The 26,375-nt window shown below is 52.6% G+C and overlaps 2 protein-coding genes across 2 annotated transcripts; one reads left to right on the top strand and one right to left on the bottom strand.

The window, feature by feature from the left end:
- Positions 1 to 1,806: 1,806 nt before the first annotated feature.
- Positions 1,807 to 3,833, top strand: NPPC (natriuretic peptide C; the record flags this gene model as incomplete). Its single annotated transcript, XM_084267608.1, has 2 exons — positions 1,807 to 1,899; positions 3,519 to 3,833. The coding sequence occupies 2 exons, from the start codon at positions 1,807 to 1,809 to the stop codon at positions 3,831 to 3,833; spliced, it is 408 nt and encodes a 135-aa protein (XP_084123734.1).
- An 11,231-nt stretch (positions 3,834 to 15,064) lies between these two features.
- On the bottom strand, positions 15,065 to 23,511 carry COPS7B (COP9 signalosome subunit 7B; the record flags this gene model as incomplete). The annotated part of the gene is made up of 6 exons (XM_084267667.1): positions 15,065 to 16,267; positions 18,378 to 18,483; positions 19,658 to 19,860; positions 20,456 to 20,544; positions 22,105 to 22,180; positions 23,350 to 23,511. The coding sequence occupies 6 exons, from the start codon at positions 23,509 to 23,511 to the stop codon at positions 16,109 to 16,111; spliced, it is 795 nt and encodes a 264-aa protein (XP_084123793.1). The 3' UTR covers positions 15,065 to 16,108.
- Between the last annotated feature and the right edge of the window lie 2,864 nt (positions 23,512 to 26,375).

Raw genomic sequence — 26,375 nt, 5'->3', positions numbered from 1 at the left:
CCTGTGTGGGTGACCTTGGACACCCTGACAGCTCCAAATGGCAGAGACCCGAGGCTCAGCTCCCCTGCTGAAGGGGCTCATGCTGCAGAGCCCCCCTGGCCCCTCTGCTTGCACCACGGAGAGGCTGGATCTCACACCTTAGGCATGCTTTTGGGGGTCCAAGAGCTGAATCCCCAAGAGAAGGGGCCCCTCTCTGCTCCTCGCCTGCACCCACGGCTCCCTGGCGCTCGGGGTCGGCTCTCATCCCGACTCCATCGCCTCGCGCTGCCTGCACGCAGACAAATGCCCAAGCACAGCTTTACACTCCAAAAAGTCCAAGTTGTCTCCACCTGGCAGGCACGATGGAAAAACCACCGAGACCTTCTGCTTCCAGCTCCCGTTCTCATGGAGCTGAAAAGCCAACCTCCTTTGAAGTGTCCCGTGCCCAGTAGCCTGGGCTGCCGAGGAGGAAACATCTCCCTGCTCCCGAGCAGAGAAACCACGGACCCCCAAAGAGCCCTGGCCCCCCGGCAGGGACAGCTGCCCAGGGGTTTGGGGAACTGCAAAGCCCAGAAAGACCACAAAAGAAGCCAGAGAGAGGAAGAGACCAGACTGGAGCTGACCCCAGGGAGAGGAGGAAGAGCAGAGAGCTTTTCCCTGGTGCAGGGGAAGGGATTTGGGGTGCAAATCCAGCCTGGTGCAACCCAGCCCTGCATGCTTCTGCAAAGTGGGGGTGTCTTTCCTCTGGCCAGATCCCAGTAAGAGCATCCCCCCAGCTGGGGTGCCAGGGAGGGTGCCCAACTCCATCCGCAAAAAGCAACCCAAGTCTCAGAGCTGCCAGGTGCCAGGCACACCAGCAGCAGTGGCACAAAACCTGGCTTCCCCACTGCTGAGGGGGAAGGGTGAGGGTGGAGGAAGCCCCCACCATGTCCCTAGAACCCCTCAGAGCTGCTGCGGTTAATCCTGGGATCACATCCTTCTCCTGCACCCTCCAGGAGCAGGTTGGAGGAGGCCAGGCTGCACAGCCCCTCGGGGTCCAAGCTGAGGGACCCACCTAGGTGCCCTCAATCAGCACCACTGCCTCCTGCATCCTCCGTGTCCCCAGCGCCCCTGCCAGGGAGGGCAGTGCCCCCTCTCCTGCCAAGTAGGGACCTGGGAGAGAAGTTGGGGGACAGACAGATTCTCATTTAATCCTGGATGTGGGGGGGGGAAAGTGCTTTTTGTGTTCATTCCTGGCTTTTGTGCTTAACCCCCTGCCGGGACCCCCTGCCCCCGCCTCCCCGCCCCCCAGCCTGCAACAGCCACCCCAGGCTGGGCCATGTTCTTCCATGGGGGAGTCACTGGGGAAGGGGAGGGGGCACAGGGGCCGTAGGGCAGCCGTGCAGGGGGAGGGCAGACAGCTTGCAGGGGGGTCTGGGGACGGTTGGTGGGGGGCATGAAGCCAAGTGCCCCCCACTTTCCCATTCTGCTCTCCAGTTCCTCGAGCCGGTTGCCTTGGGCTGATGTGTCATTTATTCCTGCCAGGGGAGAGGGACACCCCCCCCACCCCACACACACATACCCCCCCTTTAAATTCCTGCTATTGTGGAGGCCGGGTTGGACCTGGTTGTTTAGATGACATCACCGAGCAGGTTGGGTTATAAAATGAATGAAGCAGAAAGCCCAAGTTCACTAGCTCGGCACTTCGCGGGCGGCAGGAGGGACCTCGGGGCTCCGCTCTGAACTTTGACTCCCGTCCGTCCCAGCCTCTCCCCGGGGCTCCCCTGGGCTCCCCGCTGTCCCCCTCCCTGCCCCCCCCGGCCCCTCTCTCTCGCTCGGCCCCGCAGGATGCAGATCTCACCCTTGCTGGCTGGTGGACTTGTACTCGCTCTGCTCTCCGTCAGGCTGGAGGCGAAGCCGGCGTCTCCGCTCCCACAGAAGGTAGGGCTGGAGCTGCACCCCCACCCCTCCCCCGGGCTCTTCCTCTTCTCCCCGGCCCGCAGAGGGTCCCAAGGGCGCAGCGGGGGGTGGGGGCAAGACGGGGGGGGACGCTGGGGTGGCAGAGTCAGTCCGAAGCGGGGTGCTCCTTCCTCAGGGGCTTGTTGAGAACTACGGGACGCTCCGGCTGCTCCAGCCTGTCCCAGGCGTGCGCGGCCCCGGGACTCCAGCCCCGAAGCCGGGCGGGAGGGGGACGCTCCGTGCCCCGTAACCCTGGAGGATCGGGGCCGGGGAGGGCGGCGGTCGGCTCCCCGCTGTCACCCCGGGGCCCCGCTCCGTGCCAGGCGCAGGGGAAGGGGAGCAGACCCGGAGCGGGGCGGGCAGCAGGTGCACAGCGGGCAGGGGGCGAGGCCAGAGCCCTCCCGGCAGCCCTGCCCAAACCGGGCAGGCAGGGGCACCGGGAGCGTGTGTGTGTGTGTGTGTGTGTGTGTGTGTCCCGCCCCGGGAAGGGGTTTCCCAAACGGGGGTGTCCCGGGGAGCTGGGTCCTGCGATGCTGAGGAGGCGGGATGCACTGGAGGCCGCTGACACTGGGTGGCACTGCCCTGGGGGCCGGGCACAGAGATGGGGGGGGACACACGGCACACAGAGTGAAGGGTGCCCCTAGACAGAGGTGGGACAGGACTGGGGGTGTCCCTGTAAGGAACTGGGGTGCAGGCTGCCGAAAAGAGGGTGATGGGGGGGGACAGAATGATGAAGGAGGGTGAGCAACCCCAGGGCTTGGTGGGCAGCAGCCCTGGGCAGGGAGAGGGGCAGGGGGCCTGGGAGATTGGGGGAGGACAGTAAGGAAGCAGGTGTGCCATTGTGGGTCAGACTAGAGGAGTGTGAGGACCCAGAGAGCATTAACTAAGTGGGGGACAGTGGGAAAGGGGGGCCCTGATCTCCCTACCTGCTGCTGCTGATACTCTGCAAGGTGGGGAGGTACAGGAGGGGCTGCTCAGGGTAGTGTGAGCCCCCCAAAGCTGGACAGGGGCAGGAATACCCCCCATAATCTGAAGGGGCCTAAAAGCTAGGGACACACATACATGCAGTGACCAAAGGGGCCTGAAAGCTGGCACCCATCAAGGGTCCCTGAGTCCTCTGCCAGCTTTAAGGCTCATTCAGACTGGGGAGGAGAAGGGGCAGCAGTTGGGGGTGCAACACCACGAGACTTTTTCTTTAGGGGGGATGCAATGACCCCAGCCAGGAGCATGGCAGGGTGGCACACAGTCGCTGGGGCAGTGCCTGGAGGGGTGGAAGGCACCGCTATGGTGTGGGGTAGGGGATGCTCTGGCCCCAGGGCGCGCAGCATGGATGTGGTGGTGGTGGGGGTGCCCTGGGCACAGTCGCAGGGAGATGAACTGCATTGCTGGGGCCGGCAGGAGAGTGGGGGGAGTTGCACAGACCCCAATCCCGGGCGTGCATCGCGGGGAGGGGGGGAAACACCGACCCCGCTGCCGGTCCCTAACGGAGGGACCCTCATCATACGGAGGGGACTGTCCTGAGCGCAGCCCGGAGGCGGGCGGCGGACGGGGGGTGTTGCTTGGGGGGCGACGGCGCTCTGACCCTCTCCTCCCCTCCGCAGGCTTCCCGCGGCTCGGCAGCGGCAGCGGGTCCGCCCGAGGCGGCGGCGGCGCGGGAGAAGGAGCGGGAGAAGGAGCGCAGCGGCAGCACCAGCAGCAGCAGCACAAGCACCGGCGGCAGCACCGCCGGCGGCGGGTCGGGCCCGCGGGAGGCGCGGGAGGCGCGGACCGAGACGCGGCCGCGGGCGGGCTGGGCGCGGCTGCTGCAGGACCCGCCGGGCCGCCGCCACAAGGGCCTCCACAAGAAGGGCCTGGGCAAGGGCTGCTTCGGCCTCAAGCTGGACCGCATCGGCGCCATGAGCGGCCTCGGCTGCTGAGGGACCTCTGGCGGTGAGTGGGGCCGGGCCGGGCCGCGCTGGGCGGGCGCCGGGGGATGCTGCGGGGAGGGAGCTGCCCCCGGGCGGCACCGGGAGCGGTTAGTTACCCAGCTGAGCCCTCTGCCATCCCGGTGTCGCTGCTGGGTAAAGAGGAGGACCCCAAAGTTAGTTTAACCCTTCCTACGACACCCCCTCCCAGCTGCCTGGCTGCCTTGCCCGAGGGACCCCGGCCGCAGTCGGTCGCTGCCGCAGCAGCCTGTGCCAGGTTCCCTTCTCCGTGTGAACCAGAGCAGGGAGGCTGCGGGGGCAGGTTGGGTGCAGCCCAGGTTGCTCCGAGCACCCTTTGCTTCGTGGGCACAGGTGACGCACAGACGTGCCTCAGGAGGGAAGGGTACCCTCCCTGTGCCCACGGTGGGAGAACGAGAGTCACGTCCCTCAGCCACGCTCTAATTCTTTTGAGGAAAACGATACACAAGTTCCCCAGGTGTCTCCTAGTTGCGGTGACAGCCAAGGGCAGCACCTTCCTAACTCAGGCTTTGCATCTGAGCAAGTTCTGGGAAGCTGTGAGAGGTTCTTCCCACAGCCACTGTGCTTGGGGGCCGATGGGCAAGAGAAGCATCCCCTCCCCGCAGTGATAGGTTTGGAGAAGCACAGCAGCTCCTCCCCTGCCAGCTCTCCCCCAGGGTGATGGAGCAGTGAGGCACCACCCTGGCCTGGTCACTGCAGCAGGTCACACGCAGATGAACACACAGCTGGGGAAACGCTTGCTGGCTGCAGCCCCAGCCACTCACTCTTCCTCCCACGGCATGGATGTGCCTTGGCCTTTCAGTAACTTCTCTGGGCATGAAAGGGACAGGATGCAGACACCCTGCTGCCCTGCCAGGGGAAGAGCAGGGCCCAATGGCACCCACAGGATGCCAACCCTCATCCATGGCCCTACCTGGAGGGATGGGTGCTGCTCCTCTGCTACCTCATGTGGCAGCAATCTGGCATTCCCAAGGAACAGCCCAGCTCAGGGCTCCGAGGTGCTCATGTGCTGCACCACCAGCTCACAACCCTCCTCTTGTTAAATTCTCATTGGAGGACAAAGAAACTTTCTCCCAGCCCCAGGAAGAGCAGCTCCCATCCCTCCTCCCTAAATACCAAACAGCCAGAAAGCAAAGGGTGAGCTTCTTCCTTGCTTCAGCCAGAGCACAAAGCTCAGAGAAGGCTCCTGTTGACCAGGCCCCGTGCCAGGAGTATTCTTGCAGGGGTTTCAGCTTGGGATGAGTACGGGCTGCTGCATGGCAAGTGCTAACAGACACTTTGTTCTCCTTCCTTGCAGGGCTTGGAAGCCGTAGTCCATTTTCTCCTACCATGGCCAGACAGGGCCATCCCCCAGGCAACGCCTAGAAGAGCAGAGACCCCCCTCCCGGAGCGGACAAAAGATGTGGCTGTGTTGTTTTTTTTGGTACGAGGAGTCATGGCACCAGCTGTTTTGGTTTTGTTATTTTTTTAAAAAGCGCTCTCTATCTTATATATATTATATATACAAACACTCACCGAGACAAGGGACAGTGCTTTTCCAAGAGACTGATGAAGCCAGCTGTATAACGTTGCTGTTTGTAAATTCATGTCATGCATAAATGTATTTATGTTGTAAAGCTATTTATATATTGTTTATAAAGAGATATTTATAAAAAAAAATTATTTATGTAACTAAATGAAAAGTCAAGCATTGTAACGGTTTTTTTTGTCCTAAGTAGTTGAAAAAGTTTAAAAGAAAAAAAAATCATTCCATGTGGCATTGTGTAACCTGTCTTTATTTACCAAATTCACGTACAATTTAAGTGTCAGATTGATTGATTTTGCCAGAGTTCAAGAAGAAATTGTTCAGATGCTTTAGGAAAGTCAGGAGTGAGAGAAAGGCCAGCTGATATTTTAAGCTTTGATCCCATATGCGAAAGTAAACTTGTGCCCAATCCTGTGATGCTCCGAGGGACCGAATGCTGCCCGGTGCTGCGTGCAGCTGGAAGCCTCTGCAGAACCCACCTCAGCTCCCAGCCAGGACACGCGGTCCCGGGCAGCTCCTTTATCGCCCCGATCCGGAGCGGCACCGGTGGAAACGAGCCCGACAGCCCCGATCCGGATTGTCCGAGAGCAGCGCTGGGCCCAGACGTGTTTTAACCGCTCCCGGGCTGCAGGTGCAGGTCCAAACTTCATCCCGTAAATAAAGATCACCGGGTGCCGTACGGACACGCAGTCCCAGCTGACGGCAACAAAGAGACAGCGCTGAATCCACACACACCCCCCCAGCGCTGGTGGGAACAGAGCTTTATTCTGTCATTCCAGGATCCAGCAGCTCACTGAGGGTCTTGCTGATATTCCCACTCGCCCAACCTTTGGCACTAAGCTGTAAAGTCCCTTCCTCCAGCAGAGATTCATTTAGCTGTGCCTGGGACAATGCACAGGTCAGAAATACACTGAGGGCTGCCTGGTAAGGATTCACGGACACAGCTGCTGCTGCAGCTTCTTGCTATGTAAAGTGCATGAAATAAATCGTTGAAGTGAGCATGAGTGAGGGGGCAGGGAGCGCAGCAAACACACAGACGGCTGCCTGAAGGCTCTTTGGTCTCGGTCTTCAAAGAGGCCTTAGAAAAAAAGAGCAAAGAAAAAGAGTGGCAGGCGCCCAGCCCAGCCGTGACAGGAGTCACAAATTACACCCTGACCATTGTAGCGGGCTGGGAAACAACGAGCATTATGTTCTGCTGGGCTCCGGTGCCTAGGACAGGGCAAAAAGAAAGTCACCAAGACCTAGAGGCAGAGAGATCCTTTTCCGTAGCAACCACTAGGAAACCATGGAAACCTCCAGCCCAACTCTCCCCAGCTATTAGAGAACATTAGGCTTACAGAACAAGAGGATTCTTACAGACACCTGACAGCTCCATCATCGGGTTTGTAGCACACACAGGATGTTTCTAGCCTCCTGTGAGCAAAGGCTCCATCAGAGACAGGTACCCACCTCGTGGTGCCCAGAGTCCAGCTGGATGGGGAGCAGTGGCTGATGGACCACAAAAGATGTTTCCTATGGGGAACCCTGGGAGGGAGGGAGGGGGGACAGGCAGCTGGCAGCTTGTGCCCTGCCTTGGGGTGAGCTAGAGGCCTCCAGAGATGTCTGTGGGAAATGACAACCCGCTGTCAGGGCTCTGTAAGGCAATACAACAGCCACAAAAGTCACCCTATGGCACCGCGCATCGTGAAGGAAAGAGATTCCATCCACTGCCACCCAGCAAACCTCGGGGTCAATAAGGAACCACATACCCTCCAGACCCTGCACGCCAGGTCTGAACAGCGGTGCAAAGAGGTGGTACTACAGATCCTCCTCAGGCTCCTGGTCCTTGAGCGAGAAGCTGGAGTAGTGACCACAACAGGGACTAAGGCAGGGCCAGCTCCCCTTCCAGCTTTGGCTTTTTTGCTGCAAAGCCAGAGCTGGAATGGAACCATCTGCCCAGTGACAGAGGGTTTCTCCTCAACAGAGCAGAGGAAACCCTGTCTCAAGAATTCAGTCCGTAAAATTTGACAACTGATGTGAGGAACAGCCCGAGTTCAGGTTGGGGTACACCTCAGAGATCACAGTCTGAGGTCACGTATGGTCTGGATTGTTGTTTCTTCTCTGCAGCGTAGTCCAAGGGGAAAAGCACAGCCCCGCAGCACAGGTTCCTTCCATCCACTGGGCTGCCTGGAAAAGAGCAAGCCCAAGGAAAAGGACAAAGCTGTCTTGCAAAAGGACACGGGTTTGGCAGAAGGCGAGTGACCAGAGCGAGCACTCCCCATGCAGAGGGAGGGGATAACAGCTTGGCTCTTCTGCCTCTGCTCTGAGCAGGGCCAGTCACCCCGTCCCTCCACGTGCCGGCTTCCCACCTGCAGGACAGCAGCACTGTGCCCATGGGGGTGTGAGCTGATGTGCAAGAGAAGGAGCACTCGGGGTGAACGAGCACTTGGGAAAACTTTGGGATCCACTCAACCTCAGCACCCGCACAGCACAGCCAGACCAGTGGGTCTGACAGACAGGGATCTGTGCTGCGAGTAGAGGTGGGTTTTCGGAGCACAGGCACCTTCAGAACACAGCGAGCACCCGGCAAGGCCGCAGCTGGGTCTCCCTGATGGGAGCTCAGTGGGAAACAAGGCCAGCTGGGAAGAGAGGGGCCCACAGGAATTTCATTAAGAGGGGAGGAGGCACCACATGCAGCAGAAACAAACTGATCTCGTGTTACTGCCTCTCTTGTAGGCCAGCTAGGTCAAACCCTCATGACATCCACTAAAAGAATCCGGGGCTGGCACTGGAAAACTCCCTCACCACATCCCAGCCTAGGCCAGAAAGAAGGCTCACAGCAGCCACTGCGGCTACTCAACCCTCAGAGACCAACCCTGTAGCTGAGCCACAAAGCCAACAGGTGCCAGCATCAGTCACCCCTTAATCAGAAGAAGAAATACATGAAGAAGTCAGTCTGCTTTGTGAAAGGTGATGATGAAGCGGGATCATTGTGACAACTTGAAGGGGCAGTACCAGAGGTCCTCACCCCATCCCTGCCCTTGAGGAACCTGAGAGATAGGAGAAAAGATTTCAGCCACCTTCCAGGTGAGCACATCATCACCTGGCTACTCCAATGCTGGGATAACGGGGCCAGCAGCCTGGAATTAGAAGGCAGGGAGGCCAAGCAGCTGGGATCCCTGTCCAGAGGAGGCATCAACAAGGCGATTGGAAGAAGGTCCCAAGCCCTCAGCCTCTGGAGGCCACTTTTATCAAGTGTAAGGGAAACATTCCCGTTCAGTAAAGATGTTGTGTCAGCCAGGCAAGTGGATGACCATGGAGCGAGGCATCTGGTACTCGGGGGAGTTAGCCATGAGAGAGATCATTTACTACGACCCTGATGATTTGCAGCTGCCCACTGATCATGATGAAGTCCAATGTTCCTGACCCATGTGGTGTAAGCTTGTGTGGAGTGCACTGGCATCATATGCCAACTCACTGGCAGTAACAGACTGGGGAAGGAAGACACACCAACAACGGATGAGGTGTCAGTCTGACTCCAGCAATATGAAGAAAGTCTTTCTTCCACTCTCATCTCAGCTGTGGAGAAATTGTCTTGAGAGGTCCAACAACCCAAAGAGGACATGTCCTGCTGCCCACCTCTACAGACTACTATTTCAGCCACTAGAAGTAAGTCTTCCTCTGTTCCAGAGAGCTTATGAAAAGCAGACACTATGAGGCATCCTGTGGATTTAGCTGCACGGCCACGGACACTATCTTGCAGGTCATCCATGAATGTGAACTGAACAGTTGGAACTGAACAGCAAGAGCTGCCCTGGATGCCCCCAGCCTGCAACAGCACGCTGCTCCCCAGTGAGAAAGGAGGAGAGCTTTCTCCAGTGCTGTCGTACAAATGCCTTGCAAAGCCCAAACAGGCTGATGCAGACCTTGGAGCTCCCATAACAGGGGTGCAGTTGCCCTCTAATGCGTGGGGAACCAGTTCTGTTCCCCCAGCCTGCACTGCATGTTTTTTTTCCCTGGTACCACTAACACAGCTTTTCCAAGGTGTTTATTGCTGAAGGGTTACAAAGCTCAGCTCAGGTGACAGAAAATCCCAAACCAATGAAGAAAAAGAAAAACTCAGAGCAGTGGAATTTTCCAGCTGGAGAGGGACTTGAGGCATTGAGCAGGGACTGCCGGGGGCAGCAGCACGCACGCCCCTGCCACTTGCTCTAGGACTTCTCCAAGCATGAGCATCTTCCCTCAGAGTGCAGAAAACCAAAAGAGAAGGGATCACAGCGCAGCTTCCAGAGGGAGCCTGCGCTTGACACGAGCATGAGTCAAAGAACAGAAGGGAATTGAATCCAGGCCCCTTCCTGTCAGTCAGCAACTAACCTTGTCAGAAGGGATGGCAGCACTAACCGAATCAGGCAATTCATTAGGTTGGGGCACACAGCGAAAGCCCACGCTCTCTGGAGCAGAACTACAGTGAAAATCCAGGGTAATGAGTTGCAAAGTGCCGCTGTAAATGACACTTCTGCAGGGACTCTGGCAGGCTGGGAAAAAGAACTAATAGGAAAATCATTAGGTAGCATCCCTTTGATATTGTCGAAAACGACACAGGCTATTTTTCCTGCCCCCTCCATAATTAACCTGCCACGTTACCCATAATACTCCAGGTGGATATTCCCACAGTGGACTGCCTTATCTGTGTCAGGGGAGAAGAAGGGTATGGGTACATGGAAGATGACTTAAGAAAAGCTTAAAAAGCTTTAAGATTCCTCTCTCCTGTACTCATGCATCTTATATCAAGTCCACCAGCACCGCACTCCTGCCCAGCCATGAGACCAAAGCTTTTTACAAACCTCTGTCACAAAGCCAGCTCCAACAGAGAGCTTGTCCTGGGAAATGCAGCTGCAGAGGAGCCTGTTTGCCCAGTGTTGCTTTCTGCAGCTGTGGCACAACTGGAACAGGACACAGCTCTGCACTTTGCCCCTTACTTGTAGCACTGTCCTTGTCCTTGGTTTCCACTACACTCAACTAGGCAGCAGCACCTCCCTAGATGCTCCAAGGAGCTATGCCTATCCACCTGGCTTGTCTGCCAGCAAGGAGAGGTGTCATCTCTCAGTCGTGATGTAAAAGGAATAGCAACACAGCTGGCAGGTGATCCAGCAGGAACTCGTGCTCTCTAACAGCTGCGAAGGTGACAATGAAACACCAAGACGTTACTCACTGCATCAGCCCAAGGCAGCCTCAGACTGTGCTGATCACAAGGCAGCAACTGAAACATCAGGGCTTGGTGAGCTGAACAGCATCTTCAGGCAGAGTCTGGAGGGGCCAGACAGCACCTCTTCCAAACTTTGTGCCCACGAAGTTACAACCCTACGGTCAGAGCTCAAAGAACAGTCATAAAGGCCAAACTCTGATGGAGCCTTTGCTTACCACCAGAGTCAGCTCTTCTGGAAACACAGGGATCATGTGCATGAGCATCCGAAAAACGCCTCAAGGATACAGAGATTCACAAGCCTCTGAGAGGCCCAGAGCTGTGGATGGGTGTCCTACCTTCTACTAAAACCACACCAAGTGAGGGCTACCGACACAAATTCTTTGGTGCTCTGTGGAGAAATACACCTTTCAGGACCATTCAATCACCTTATGGCATCCCATTACTGCCCAGAACTTCCAGTGTGTATGTTGATTTGGTACAGCAGGGACACCTCACCTTCTTGACGAGAAAAAAGCCACGGTCACAGCTCTCACACTGAAGCAGTTTGCAGCCCGGAGCAAACACGTCAGGGCATCTGGCAAGGTCTGTGCACTGTGGGACAGAAAGAAGAGTGTGTGCCTACGTATGTGGAGACTGGGAGCAAAGTGCTGCTCTGCCTGATCCTTCCCCTGGTTCACTAATCAGAGACGGGGGTGCCATCACAGAGACACAAAGAAGCAGGGTACAGGCATCAGGCAGGAGGGAAATGCACACTCTCCTCACAGCACACCCCTCTAGCTTCAGTCGCTTACCTGTGGTAGGGCCAAACTTGATGAAATACCAGCAAAATGTCAACAGTCCCTGAGAGACACCGACCTTCACCATGGAGCAGAGTGAAACAGTGACACAGCTCTAAAAACTCTGCCCAGAAATTCAATCGGACAGTCAGGTTAAAATTCCATAATAAAAATGCAAGTTTGAGGTTACAAGAAGGAACTGAGATCACTCTAAACTTTCATTTACCTTTCTGGATGCCCCTGGGTTACTGTCTCTCAGATTACACAAAAATAAGCTAGACACTTTCCCTCTTTGGTTCCTTTGCATTAGATCAGATGCTGTAGATCATTTAGCAGGGGGAAAAGCAATGGTACAGGAGCAGGTGCTAGAGATCTGGATAGCTGGGTCTTGTGGGGCAGATTCTTTAATTTCTCCACTTCCCCATTATTCAGGATAATAAAGAGCACAGTCAGTTCCCTCCATTGCAAAGTTTGCAACAGGCCAAGATACTGAGGTAACAAACAGCAGCACCAACAGGCTGAGAAGAGCCTGAGCCTTGGCTGCTGGACCCCAGCAGGACATGGGCTTTATTTGGTTCTGAAGCTGGAGGCCTCTCTAAAGAGCACGAATGCACTCATACAACCCATATGGAACCCACAGCTCAGAACGAGTCCGATTTGCCCATGGGATTCGTTACGTCCTAGTGCAGCTGTCAAAGTTCACTCCCACTTCTGCCTCCCCCACTATTCAGCCCAACCTCCTTTTCACACACATGGACAGATGCATCTTTCCCCTCAAAGGATAAACATTAAAAGCAAAAGCAAAACCACTCCCTGGGTTCTGTATCACTTTCCATCATTCCAGGAACAGAAAGCTGTTCAGCAACATCCACTTTGCAGGGCTGGTGGGAGAACAAACGGCCATCTCTTACCTCCCCTCTCTTCTATGGGAACAAAAGCCTCATTTTCTCCAGCTTCGCTCTGGAGAGCAGCTCTGCAGGTCCTACTCCTCCTGTACCTGATCCACAGAGACCTGCAAGCAGCTCCACAAGCACCCGTGGGATTTCAGAAGGCTGCACAAAACTGACTGCAGGATGGGCCTCAAACCAGGATGCAGAAGGGCCTGACAGCATCACCGATTTTCCTTCCTGCTCTCAACAAAGATGAAGTTAGCACTTAACTTACCTAAGGAGGTGAGGAAGGAAATAAAAGAACAATAGACCTCAAGCCAAAACTTATTTTTTTTTCCTCCTGTAAAAGGATCAACATCAGCATTGCTTTATCATGTTCCAGAACTGCCTGATGTTAGCTGCTATCCACTGAGTCACAGCAGGAATGCCAGGGACATTTGTTAGCATGAGGCACAGCTTTAGGGCTAGGGCAGTCTACCAGCACTGCAATCAGCTGAGATCCTCTCTTCCATTTTCCAGCTCAGTGCTCAATTCCATATTAAACAAGCACTAGTACAAGTGGAGCTGCGGAACACGAAGCTAGACAATAAAGACCCGAGGAGCAGAGGGAAGGCAGCTCCATCTACTTTGTCTCCCTCCAGGTGGAAGAGGCAAACAGAAGTTCAATAGCTCAAACCCCGTCCTGCTGCAATCTCGAAGTGAGCTGCAGCTGGAGCAACCCTTGGCTGCCATAAAACAAAGCAGGGCGAGAAGCTCTCCCCACATCAGGGAGCAGCATCCAGCAGCGCTCAGATAAGCTGCGTTAGCTGCCTCCAGAAGGCACAAGCAATCCATGGGAGTTTGCATCAAAACCACCTCTGCTTCCATCTCCCTCTTGTCCCCATAGCACGGTTAAGCTCCCCAGGCACTCCCCACTCAAAGCTGTCTGCAGTTCAGCCCCTGCCAGCCCCTAATTCACACAGCTCCACTCCAAGCAGCTGCCCTCCCTGCAGCCACAGGGAGCCAACCCAGGCTTTATCCACTGTCCTTCTCAAACGGCCCAGCACCTCCTGTATCCTTCCCTGTTAACAACTACGCCTTCTGCTTCATTCCTGGAATAGCTTCTAACTCTTTCCTTCAAGCCAGATTCATTAACCAGCTGCTGTGGAGCTGTTTGCCTCCCCCAGGTACGCTGTGCATGTCACTTGTTAATGACTCATCTCAGACCGGGCTCATTGCAAAGACGCCCCCCTCCTTCTGCGGCACCAAGCGCATCGCTGGCACACCAGGAGAGCCAAACAGGCAAACAGCTCCGTTCCCTCCCATACCCTGTCTCTGTCCTCTCTTGCCATTAAGCACAGGACAGCTCTTTAGTCAAAGCACTATGTCCTCCTGTGATTCTTTGCTGATCAAAGGCAACGGCGTACCAAACCACAAGATCTTCACCCCTGGCCAGGCTTTGAGAACAGCAAAAACATAAGGACAAAGTCATAACATCCAACACACAAAAGAAGCTTCAGCAAACTAATGTGACTCCTGTAGCTGGCAGGGGATAAACACCAAGGATGCCAAATTCACATCTATTTCCCCAGCAGACTGTGGCTCACCGAGGAACTAAACAAAATGATTTCCAAAGGCATTTGTATTCCTCCTGCCTACATGCAGGACTGATCTTAAAAACAGCAAGAAAACAGTGAGTGAGGACGACAGAACCTCTCCCCACCAGTGAGGAACTGGGTGACCAGTACACTGGAGCTGCCCACGCAGGAAGCTCAGTCCATCTCCATCACAGGGATCTATTATACATTGGAACACTATGTCCACCTACACCTCCCTGAGAAGCCGTCAGCTAAACACTGGGAGAAGCTCGTACAGAAACTCATACTGCCACCAATTGGGAAGCAGTTCCCTTGAGATACTGGGGAAGGCTTTGTGCTCAGGGCTTATTCATTTAACATCCTTCACTAGGAACGTTTTGGCCAGCATTTCTAGGGGGAAATCAAGCTGGCAGGAAACCAGAAACCAAAGGACTTGACCCAAAGGCAGCTGGATAGGATGTATTTAGATTTACCTCTCGAGATTAAAAGCTGGTGTGCCTGCACTGCAGGAGAAGAAAAGGAGAGGAATTAACTTTCACAAGTGTACAAGCAGCCCTGTGACTGAGGACTGAAAACAGGCAGATGGCAAAGAATTCTGGTAAGAGGAAGGCACGTGCACTGCACAAGTGAGTGCAGGTGATGGCTGGCTGCGGGACGTGAGCGTTGCCACAGTCCTCTGCTTGAGCAGCTCCCCTGCCCACTCACCAAAAGCCCTTCTCTTTACAGCATGAAGTGAAACGCAGGAGGGCAAACTACAAAGTGGTACTCTGCTAGACCCAGAGGAAGGAATCATCAGCCTAAGGCAGAGCACAACTACAAACCTTCCCCAATCAGGCATCGAAGGTGTTTAGGCCCAGGAGACTGGGCTGTGGCTTCGCCATGCATCTTTCTGCACAAATCTGGACCAAGATGAACTTCTGACAAACAGGGAAGAGCAATTCCTGCCTTCCAGATGCATCAGGAAGTTTAGTCAGGCCTTCTGATGACATCAAGAACCAAGTAAACGCTCAAGTGAACAAGCCCTACTGGACTACAAGCCTAAAGCAGCCTCAAAACCAAGACTCCAGACTCCAATATTAAATCAGCATTTTCTTTTTTTCCTAAAATGAGCATTTTTTGTGAACTGCTGTTTCAACAACAACCCCATCGTCCCCCTTAAAAAAAAACAAACACCCCACACCTTGCCAAATAGGTGTGTATCACCTGAAGTTAGTCCATAACAAATAAAAAACCACAGAACAAAGGCTGAAATGCTTCAGAATCACAACAATGTACAAAAGAAAAAAAAAATAAGGGAGGAAAATACAACCTGAAAGTGTTCAAAATTCAGAAAGACTAAAGTCCATTGCTTCAGCAAGGGGATGCTGCTGCGACCCCTGGCAGTGGGTCCTGGGCCACCAGCCTGCGACGATGCTAAAGGGGCTCTTCTCCCATGCAGACCTCTGTCGCCAGCATCCGAGGAAGAGCGAACGCATTGCCCTTCGAAGGTATCAGTGGGGAAACGACTCACAAGCAGCTCTGGGAGGTCACATCACATTCAGAAGGAACAGTTTCTAGTACGCCCCTAACTAACCACCTGCAAGAAGGAAGGCCTGAAAGAGCAGCCTGCTTCCTCCTTGTTGTATTGATGCCTCAGAGATGCAGAACAGTGCTTTAAATCTGTGAGAGATTAAAGGGCTTAGTAAGGGCAGTAAACAGACAGTTAAGTAAACAGCCCAGCACTGGATCTCATCTTCACAGAGCGAGGTAGTGTGAATGTCACCCCAGTTTAAAATAGACAGGGGTAGTGGAAAGGCTGAAGACTTCCATGTAAAGCAGTTCCTGGCCTAGAAACCTTTCTGTGCTCCCTCTGGGAATGAAAAATATCTGTGTTGATGGCTGCCTCGCTCCCAGCCTGGCTTTGGTAGCCACACTTCAACCCTGGACTTGTTACAGAAGCTCTCCCAAGATCTCATTTCATACAGCAGCTTCCTCAAGGTTAAGCAGCAATAAAACTGGCTGGGAGGGAGCAAAACTGTCCACAGATTTATTCTACTTTTTTTCCCCCCTGCCCCTTTTGGTTAGTCCCGTTCTTTATAAGTCCCTCTTTACAGGGCAACAGGGACACCCTGAAAATTAATAGGGGCTGCACAGAGTACTGAGCCAGGTGCTGCTAACTGGGAGCTGTATTCAAACAGAGCTTTTATTTGCCAGCCTGGAAGAGACTGGCCCAGAACCCACTGCAAAAGGAGACGCAGGCCCTTTTTTGCTCCTCCTGTTGTCATTCCTAGCTGAATGACATTTAGATGGTATGTTCTAGTGACGGCTGGAAACCAGCCCTTTGACTTTGGACATCTTCTTTGTGGGCTGCCTTTGTTCTGTGTGTGGAGGGCACTCTCGCTCTACCAGCTGCTGTTCCATCTCCTGTGCCGACGACGAGGCCGTAGCTTTTAACGTTTTCTTTATGTTTGTGACCTGGCCAAGAAGAGACAATGAATCAGCACCTGCTTCTTCCTCCCCTCGCAGCAGAAACTCTGTTCATAAACATCTTGCAAACCCCGTGGTGCACAGAGTGGAGATTATAAAATAAACTCTCCCACCAGGAACACGCTCTGCAATTGCATTTATTAAAAGCACTATTTCATCCTTACTTACAGCCAGAGTTGTTAATATTTCCAGTCTGGGTCCAATATGGAATAACCAGAGATTTCTTTTGGCTTTTATTCCCTAAGAGACAATGGCATAATATTGTACCATATTTCTGGATGGATGGAGGGACCTACAGCTGCCTCAGTGCAGAAGGAAGCCATCCTACCACTGAGTTGGCCAGAAGCAGGAAGGACAAAGGAGAATGTCAAAGAAACAAACTTATACTTCAGATAGTACTGGAAACAGGAAAACTCCATTTGGCCTCGCTGGCTGGCTGGGCCACAGACACTTGCTAGATGCAGGCAGACTGGTTTCATGGGAGGCAGTGGTACTGCTTCTGCTACTCTGGCTGAAAAGGAGATACAGCACCAGGCACCATACTCCATGCCCTGGAACCCTGTAGGGCTCACCAGAAATACAGTGAGGAAACCCTAAAAAACCCACGGGCAAAACCAAGTTTGGGAGCCAGGTGTGCCAACTCCAAGCCAAAGGCATCTGGGAAAATAAATGTGCTATGGATGCCAATCAAGCTGCCAAGCACACGCTGCTTCAGAAGGCAAACCTAAACCTGCAGGGATGCAGCACTCCGCAAGAAATAAACCCTCTGCAACTGTCTCGGGAGGACCATTTTCACCTTTACAGCTGTGTTAGCCAAGACTTGTTCTCACAAGTAAATACACATCAGCAGGGGCTAAAACTCGCGTGTCCGTGCTGCCATCTACCGCCGAACTGCAGATGCGACAGAGGCAGGAGCGCCTCCGGGGAGCGCGTCAGAGAGCCCTGGCCGTGCTCACCGCGACCCCAAGAGAAATCACCCCGAAGGAAGCTGCTGAGGGCACTTCTGGCAAAAGCAACGCGACTCGGGAGACTTTTGTTATTTACGCTTTCAGGTTTAAAACACGGGGAACGTTTTTTTCCTGCCTGCCTTGCACGGAAGGAACAGAATCCCATCCAAGCTCTGTGTTAAAAGCGTGCTTCCCACAGATACACAAGAACTGCAGGGGTTGGAAGGGGTTGGATGAGCTCCAGAGAATATCGAGTCCAACCCCCCTGCCCAAGCAGGTTCCCTAGGACAGGTCGCACAGGTCGGCATCCAGATGGGTCCTGAATATCTCCAGAGGAGGAGACTCCACACCCCCCTGGGCAGCCTGTCCCAGGGCTCTGTCACCCTCACTGTGAAAAAGTTATTCCACATATTGCTGTGAAACTTCCTATGCTCCAACTTGTGGCCACTACCCCTTGTTCTGCCTCCACAGACAATTAAAAAGAGGCTGGCTACTTCCCCCTGTCACACACTTGAGGTATTTATAAACATTAGTAAGATCCCCTTTCAGTCTTCTTTTCTGAAGGCTGAACAGCCCCAGCTCACTCAGCCTTTAAAGGCTTTCACAGAATCACAGAATTGTAGGGGTTGGAAGGGACTTCGACAGATCATCGGGTCCAACCCCCCTGCCAAAGCAGCTCCCCAGCTCATATTGCACAGACGGGCGTCCAGACAGGTCTTGAATATCTCCAGAGAAGGAGACTCCACCACCCCCCTGGGCAGCCTGTCCCTCACTGTGTAAAAGTTCTTCTGCATGTTGGTGCAGAACTTCCTGTGCTCCAACTTGCAGCCACTGCCCCTTGTTCTATCCCCACAGACCACTGAAAAGTGGTCCTAACAAGAGTTCAGGAAACCTTACCTACACACCCACCTAGCATATTTTATAAAGAAAAAACCCAACCTGCTCTGAGTGGGAAAACTCGATTGTGGCATTACAAGCACAGGGAAGCAGATGTGCCTTCTTCCTACCTCAAACCAGCACATCTGATTTGCATGATTGCTAGCTCATTCAGAGAAGCCAGGACCATTAACCAGGTGTTACCAGATTGCTTTCTTCAGTAAACAAACATTCATCAAAAAGCATAGAGCAGTGTGAAGCGACTCTGCACCCACCTCCACCTCTACCTGCTGCTGAGTTCGGTGATGGTTCTCTTTGTATTGGTTGGCTCTAAGTACCTGCTGCTCAATCCCTAAAAGAACCGCTTCACAACCATCACACCTGCAAGACACAATCCACATGACAGTGTTTTGAGTTCTCTCTGGAGCAGCTCAATCAGGCAACCTGAAAAGTCATCCTGGTGAACACTTTAGGAGATTGTTAGAGTTACACTTCCCCCTTAAAGATCAGAGTTCCTAAAAGCTGGCATGAAAAAGCTTTGCTGTTTACTCAATGTATTTCACAGCATTCTTTAGAGACTCTGTGTTACTCTTACCTTTCCATCAAAGTCACTTCCAACTTCCCTTTCAATCAGAATTACTGCTTAAACAGGGATGCAATACATTTTTCAGAAGTAAGTAAAGGAGAGGACAAAAGGAATTGGCAGTGGGTTCATTTCTTGCCTTCCAAACAATGCTGTAAAGTCCTGGAAGCTGACAGAGCCCTCCTGCTGAGATGGGACTGAGGGAGTTGGAGCAGAGAAGGGAAAAACCTGCCTCCACCTTCAGGACAGCAAATTTGCACAGCAGTTTAATTACTTTTCATGCACTTATTACCATGGCAACTAGGATGCAATTCCTAGTCAGCTCAGAACCTGCCACAGGCTCCACATCCTACAGGGCAGTTTCTTTGGGTGAGAAGAGAATCCTACAAAAAGATGAGATGCAGCTTCCTGGCAAAGGTACAATGAGACAGTCCCACAGCTTCCACATGGCTGCATGCAGCCTGTGTTTGCAGGAACAAAGAGAAGACAAAGGCATCTGCAACTTCCAACTTGAAGAGACATCCTCTCCAGAGAACTGTGATTCTCTAGAATTTGCCTCTGCAGTTCTCACCACGGTGAAAAAGGCTGAAGAGTAACAGACAGCTCTGGTTTTGTTATCAAGTGTAACAGGAGAAAGGGAATAGTTCCCACCACAAGACCATGAGTCCAGTTTGGCACGTCTGCCTGAAGAGACCCTTGGCTCCTCGCTGGGATTCTGCTACATAAAAGCTACAGTGAGGCAGAATCTCAGGATATATAGTTTGGCTTGATATATAACACAAATTGAATCCTAGATGGGAACTTGGAAAACTTGCCCATAGTCTCCTCTGCCAAGTGCCTCCTTACAGCATATGATTCCTGCTTAACAGAACATGGTGAAATTGAGCCAGTGCTTGAAACTTTGAGGAATATAGAAAAAAAGACAGGACAAGCTACGTACAAGGAACAAGGAAGGTGGAGAGACTGCCTCACCATTCCTGGAGTGTTTTGACAATGTTACTGATGTCCTTCTTCTGAATGTCTCTGCCGATACAAAAATCCACCTCTAACACCTGGTTTCGCTGATCCAGCTTCCCCTGGATAATATCTGTATAAACAGCTTCAATAATCAGATCTTCCAACTCTCTCAGGTTCCTCATATCCAGGTCCTTCAGCAACACAGAATAGGGAATGCACTAAAAACAGCAAGTCCAAGAATAAGTTAACAGTCCTAGAGCCAAAATGAACAGCTAAGTCTCAAAAGGTCTAAACCCAAATTGTTTATTTCCACCCTACACTTGAGCCTGCAATTACAGCAGTGACTGACCACAGCAGGACAAACACCTGCTACTGGGCTACATAACATTCTGACACAGCTTTGGTAATTCCTGAAGTTTTGGCATAGAATGTGCTGGAGGAAAAAGGTAACAGGATTGTGCAAGAAATTAAGAGGGCTTCTTAAGTTTTTCTAGAACAAAACAAACAAACAAACAAACAAAAAGTGTTTTTAAGAATGATTCTCCACCTCCAGCAGTGAAAGAAGCCACAGAAAGTTTCTCAGCCCTTACTGCATGGCAGTTCAGACACCCCCACACCTCATCTATGGAAGTCCACTAAGTTAACATCCCACATGCACCATGAGAGAACACTGCACATTACAGTTACTTTTCTAGTTGCAGGATCTTCTGTGATTACTCATGCAGTCTGATACAACTTCAGTGCTGTGGAATTGATGCCATTTTCAAAAACAAACCCAAAAAGCCAACTACTATCACACACAGTGTACTTTACCTTCATTCTGGAAGCCAGGCTCACAATCGTCAAGTGTTTCAGCTTGTTTTTCTGAGTCACTGTTAGTTCAGGCAGGTTATCTTTGTTTGCTGTTAGTGTAAAAAAGACAAGATTCAGGACTTTCCTTCAAGCATTACATCATCCAGGCTGCAGAACTGCAGGCTAGGTACACAAAAGCAAACCCTGAAAGGCTGAACTCCTCCAGCTACTGTGGGTGCTGGTGAGCAGAGAAAGCTGCCAGCGATGACAGATTGGCACATCCAGGGACAGACAGGAAAAGTTAAAAACCAAGTTGGCAGTTCCATTCTTCTCTGCTTCTCCAGTAATTCTGGTTTGGTAATTAGAATGTAATTCACATCTACACAAGAGGTATCCTGCTATAACGGTTGGTCAATGCTTTGTTCCTACCACCAAGTCATTTTGATTTCATTAACGAGCTGACAGAATAAAATCTTTCCCCTTTGCTGATCTGGCTGTAAATACAGCTGGCTTTATTTCTCTGAAGAGCTGCTGAATTTAGGATTCAATGTGTAAAGTACCAGTCTAAGGAAGAGAGGAGCAATTATTAAGCTAGATGGCCTCGCTATCATTGTATTACATCCATGTGCTTCATGAATATTTAAAAACAGAAAGGAAACTGGCGGCTTTCCAAAGCAAAGAAATTCTTTAAAATATCTGCTTTAATGGAAAATAGTATTTCAGGGGCACTGGAGTTCTCCTATCCATCCCACCTCACTCAATCCTCTCCACACTTTGACTCCTTTCTCCCCTTTCTCTTTCTTCATTAGAAAATGAAGAGCTAACTGCACCGTCACACGCTGGGACACAAGACCCACGCCCAGCAAACACATCCTCTCAGCAGTCACAGAATTCATGAGGTTCTTGTCGCTCCACAATTACTGGAATTTCCAGTCCTTGCACTTGTGGATGCCGCTTCTCCTCACAGGAATTAGATAGCTCATCCACTGCAGTGATAGCCAGCACTATGACAGAATTATTCGTCACACTCTAACGGCCTGGATTAGGCTGCTACCCACAAGTGGAGAACTAAATTCCAGCAGAATGGAAGTGCATAAGCACTGAGGGTAAAAGCACATCCTGACAGATACGAAGAGGATTCACACACAGTCCTTCTGAAGCTGTACAGAAGTCATTACTTCCATTTACATTCTAGCTGAGAATTGCTTAGTTTTGTTTCGGCAGTGCTGCCAGAGAGTAAAAGGTTACCCCACAAACCATATAGGTTTACATAAATAATGCAGAGCAGTTTTGTCTAAGCCTTCTGCTGCTGCCATAACCAGTGCCATCTAAATTTCAAAACAGGTGTCTGAAATTTTACTCCGCAGAGGTAAGTGGCCTGTGAATGTCAATGAGTACGGACAGCTACAGACCAACTCAATCCAGTGCTGCAGACCAATCCAAACCAGTAGAACACCATTGTCCCTAGCCCCTCCTTCACATTTTAGCAATTAAAACGTGCATATGACCCAGAGACCCCCTATGAACAACTCTCCTCCAAAGAAAATTCTGGGTTTGAACATTTTCACCCAGCCACACTACACCAGGTACCAGAGAGAGCAACGAACCACCTCTGAGACTGTGAAGGGTAACCCAGACTGGTACTCTGGAAACAGACAGCAGTCTCTTACCTACATAATCGGGGTATGTCCCATATGCAAACAGGTTCAACAGCTGGAAATAAGCAGCATTAGACCCTTCAGCAAGCTGGATAGGAAGAAAACAAGATAAATTTCATGTAACATGGGTAAGAGCCAACATGACACCAGAAGGCAACTTCTCAGAGAATGTTTCAAGCCTACACAGGACAAGCAGTCAATTATGTCCTAATCTTACAGAGCTGGACCCTTTCTAAAGCCTCATGTGCAGTAGCAAGTTTCAGAGTCAAAACGAGTCAGCCATTTCTATGCCCCAGAGCTTAACCATAGTTTGGGCTGTCAATCACTTTGTGCAGCACCTTAGGAGGTAGAAAAGAGGCAACTCTTAATTTCAGCTGACATCCCGCAGGGCCAGCTCTTCTCACCATATGGCAAGCAGCCAGGCAATGCTGTTGGTTGGTTAAGCATCCTTGCTATCACTGAGAAAGCTAAGACAGCTTACCTGCAGAGCCACAAAACTTCAAAGCAAAGCACGCTAGAACATTTTAAGTTGAGTGCATTTGAAAGTAATAGCACTCCTCTCACATGCAAGCACATCTCTGGAATAACCACAGCACTAAGCAGTCGTTTTTATGGAGGTTTGGGTTTTTTTTAATATTAGTTGCTGCACACAGATCCAGGAAAAAAACATACTTGTGATTTGATGCTGAACAACCATAGAGGCATTTTATGACATATCTAATAGCCCATATGGAAAGCCAAACTTGCTGCATGGCACACTACCCCAGCTGCAGAGATACTCAACCCAGATTCCCTCACTGTAGCAGGGGGTGGTGCTGGCTAAGCCACTCTCAAAAGCTCCGGAACTTAATTTCCACCTGGGTTTGAAATGGTTTGGATTTGGTAACCACCCAGGCCTGATACACTAGACATCTGTTTACAAAGACTTTTGGAGAGCATTGAGTTATGCTTTCCAGGGCAATGAAGGAGTAGAGATTTTTTCATCGTTGGCTGGCTAGCTGCCTTCCTAAGATTGTTACTGCACTGCTGCCAGGCTTTGGCTGTATTAGCCATCACATTAACACGGCAAAGCTTTATACAGGTATTTTTAACATCAAATATGTACAGGCAAAAGCAATGTCAATCTCTTTTACACAAAGATCTCAGAACCAAGACCCTTCTTGGCATATGAATGTCATGCACAGGCTGTGGAAGCTTCTGGAGATTCCTTATACGGGGAGTGCAGAAGGGTCATTAGGACAGAAGCTCATCTCCTACCTCTTTCACATTTGTTAACTCCAACAGCTCTCCGAAGACATAAACCCCAGGAGCCTCCAGCACTTGATTTATAAGAGCAGTCAGAGCTGAGCCACTTGTACCTTTGGCTAGTAAAATAAACTGCTCTAGAAGATTGCAGGACGGTTTCTGTTCTCCTGCCATTCTAGGTTCTCAATCTGTCAATACAAGAACATGATATTAAGACATTGTTTCTCCTCTGCTGAATTCCACCTAGCAGCAGATCAGAAGGTGCGCTGAGCATAGTAAGGTGTCATCTAAGTTGGGTTTTTCTTCAGCACTCAGGGTGTCAGGAGCCCAGCAGGTTCAAATGCTGATTTATCTGGGGAGCAAAAATGATCCACACAGTATGTGAGCAAAACTGGCTGTCCAGTCAGTTCCCTAAAAAGACCTACTCCTGCTAGCAGGAAAGAAGTTCAGGTTCCATACTGTTTTCAGACTTCTCCTACTGATGCAATGCCAATTGCAAAAACGTTTATTATGTCTTCTAGAGGCCAGCTAAGATTTCCTCCTTCCTCATTACCCAACTTTAAAACAGCAACTAACTTAATTCTCCATTAAGAACTGATCCACCTTGTAGGGCTGCACATCCCACCTTTTCCTTCGACACAGGCTATACAAAACCCCTGCAAACACAGTTCCTATTGCCCTCCGAGCCTAAAAGGCAGAAAGAACTGTGGCCTGTGAAGTAGCTCAGCAGTTTGCACTGCACAGTTAAACTGGTGTGGGTTAACTGGAAAGCTGAAGTGATAAAAATACCCTTTCTACAAAGGCTCTATTTAAGTCCCTGGAAAGAGAAGTCTTTGTCTTCAGCTGCTGCCTGGCATTTCTGGTGTGCCTGTTGTCTCCCAGCACCAACACATTGCTTCTGAAATGTAAAACACTATTTATTAACAAGTTCAACAAAATAAGTTACTTGTTTACAAACAACTAAGAAAAAACTTCCGAAGCATATTATTCAGACACTGAACAAAGAAATTAGCAGAAGAGGATGGGGTTTGTGCTATGTTTGCATTGTATAATTCCAAAGTATAGCACGTAACCTTTACTCTGGTGAAGAAAAACAGACACCAGAGAACCTGCCTCATTCTGTGTGACCACACTGGGCCCACATCTGCCTCCCGGGGCTGGTACAGTCACGCAGGTGTCTGCGCGGTTCGGTCATGCCTAACCAAATTAAGACTCACGAAGGCAGCAGAGCCAGCTCCCTTCATTACTCAGCTGCTAAAAATACACTTTACTCCCCTCCATTCCACCTGCAGGTACAATCGGTCTCAACCAGAGCAGGCAGCCTTTTGCACTCTCCACACGAAGATTTCTGGCTTCGCAGCGTAAAGTCCTTTGAGGATTCTTTTCATCAAAGACTCACACCCACCTCAGTTCGGACCCAGAAATCCCTGCAATACAATAACTCCAGATGCAGCTTCCTAACACACCTGAGGGTACCTCGGTGCTGCTCTCCCTGCTCACAGGTAAGGGAGCAGACACTGAGGGCAGCCAGTTTTCTCAGGGGAGTGCATGAAGTGACTGAGCTGGGAATGAAATCGTGATTTCACAGCTCCTGAGCCGTTGCTCTCCCTCACAGGTAATCAAAACACACCCGGGCGTACGAGGTTACAGGAGGCTGACGGGCTTTCTGCACGCCCGGCTAAGAAAGGAAAACCAATTCTCTGCTCCGTCCGGAGTTTACATTCCGACAGCCGCGCTGCTATTCCAGCGCGCCTGTACAACCGCTGGCGTCACCCCGCCGCTTCCTCCACAGCCCACGAACCCTGCTGTGGAGCGGCTGAAATACACACGGAAGACGCTGTAACGGTGCTTGCCCAAACCCGCACCCGGGGAGGCAGCGGGCTCCCTCCCGCCCCCGGCACGCCTTGCCGCCGCCCTTCTGAGGGACCCCAGGGGTCTCACGGCAGGAAGCGGCGCACAGCCCCAGGGGAGGCAACCAGCCCCCCCCCTCACCCCCGGCCCTCTCAGTCCCGCCGGGCCGAGAGCCGCGTCCCACCGGGCGGGCCGAGCCCCGCCGCAGCGGGCGATGCACTCAGGGTCGCGCCGCGGGGCCCGCTCGCCCCGCGCCGCCACGCCGGTCCCCGCTCGCTTCACAGGGCTCAGGGAGCCGCACGCCCGGCGCGGCCGAGACGCGGCCGCGGAGGGAGGAAGGGTAAGGGCTGGTGCGCGGAGGAACGGGCGGGCGGCTGCTCCCTCCCCCGGCGTTACCTCTGCAGTCGCAGCCTCTCCGCCCGGCCTCCCGCCTTGCGGCTCCCGGCGCCGTGCCCGCCGCGCCTCAGGCCGCCATGATGGCGGCGCCGGTGTCCCGCGCGCCGCTCCTTCCCCCGGAACGCGCGGCCGCGAACGGAACGTTCCGCTCCCGGGCGGCCGCGGGACCGCAGCACCGCGCCCGGCATCCCTCGGCAGCCGGGACGCTACAGCCGGTGCCCGCTCGTTGGCGGCGAGGCTGGCCGGGCCCTCAGGGCGGGGCAGGGCAGGGCAGGGCGGCCGTGCCGGCGGCACGGGGCCGCTGCCGCTCCCAGGCGCTGTTTGATCGCAAGCGGGTGAAGTTTCCGCCTCTCTCTTCTGGGCACACGGGGGGCCGCGGCCGCGGCGCGGGGGCTTTGCGGTCCGACGTGCCCCAGGGTGACTGTAGCCAGGCCTCAGCACGTCCTTCGTTCCGGCAGCATGGCAGCGGCCGCCGGGTTCTCACCTCCACGTCCCGTTCCTCTTTCCAACCTACGGCCTTCAGAGGGGATTAACTCTCCCATTTTACGGCACGAACCGGGCAATGCCCAAGCAGCTTTAGTGGGGCCACGAAGGACTGGGCAGTTGCACAGGGCAGGGGGATGGAGGCTACCAGCTGAGCCCCTCGGGGAGTCCTCCCAGAGCCCGAAGGGAAAAACGCCAGGAGATGGGGTGAAAGATCGCTAAAGTGATTTTAAACTCCACAGAAAAACGGCCCATAGAAATGAGACACCAGTCTGTGGGGTGGGGAAGCAAGGAGGGAGCTGAAGGGG

The sequence above is a fragment of the Gallinula chloropus genome (assembly GCF_964237585.1).
Source record: "Gallinula chloropus genome assembly, chromosome: 8".
NCBI classification, from domain to species: Eukaryota; Metazoa; Chordata; class Aves; order Gruiformes; family Rallidae; genus Gallinula; species Gallinula chloropus.
Note: the sequence above shows the minus strand (reverse complement) of the source record. Positions and strands in the feature narration are given on the sequence as shown.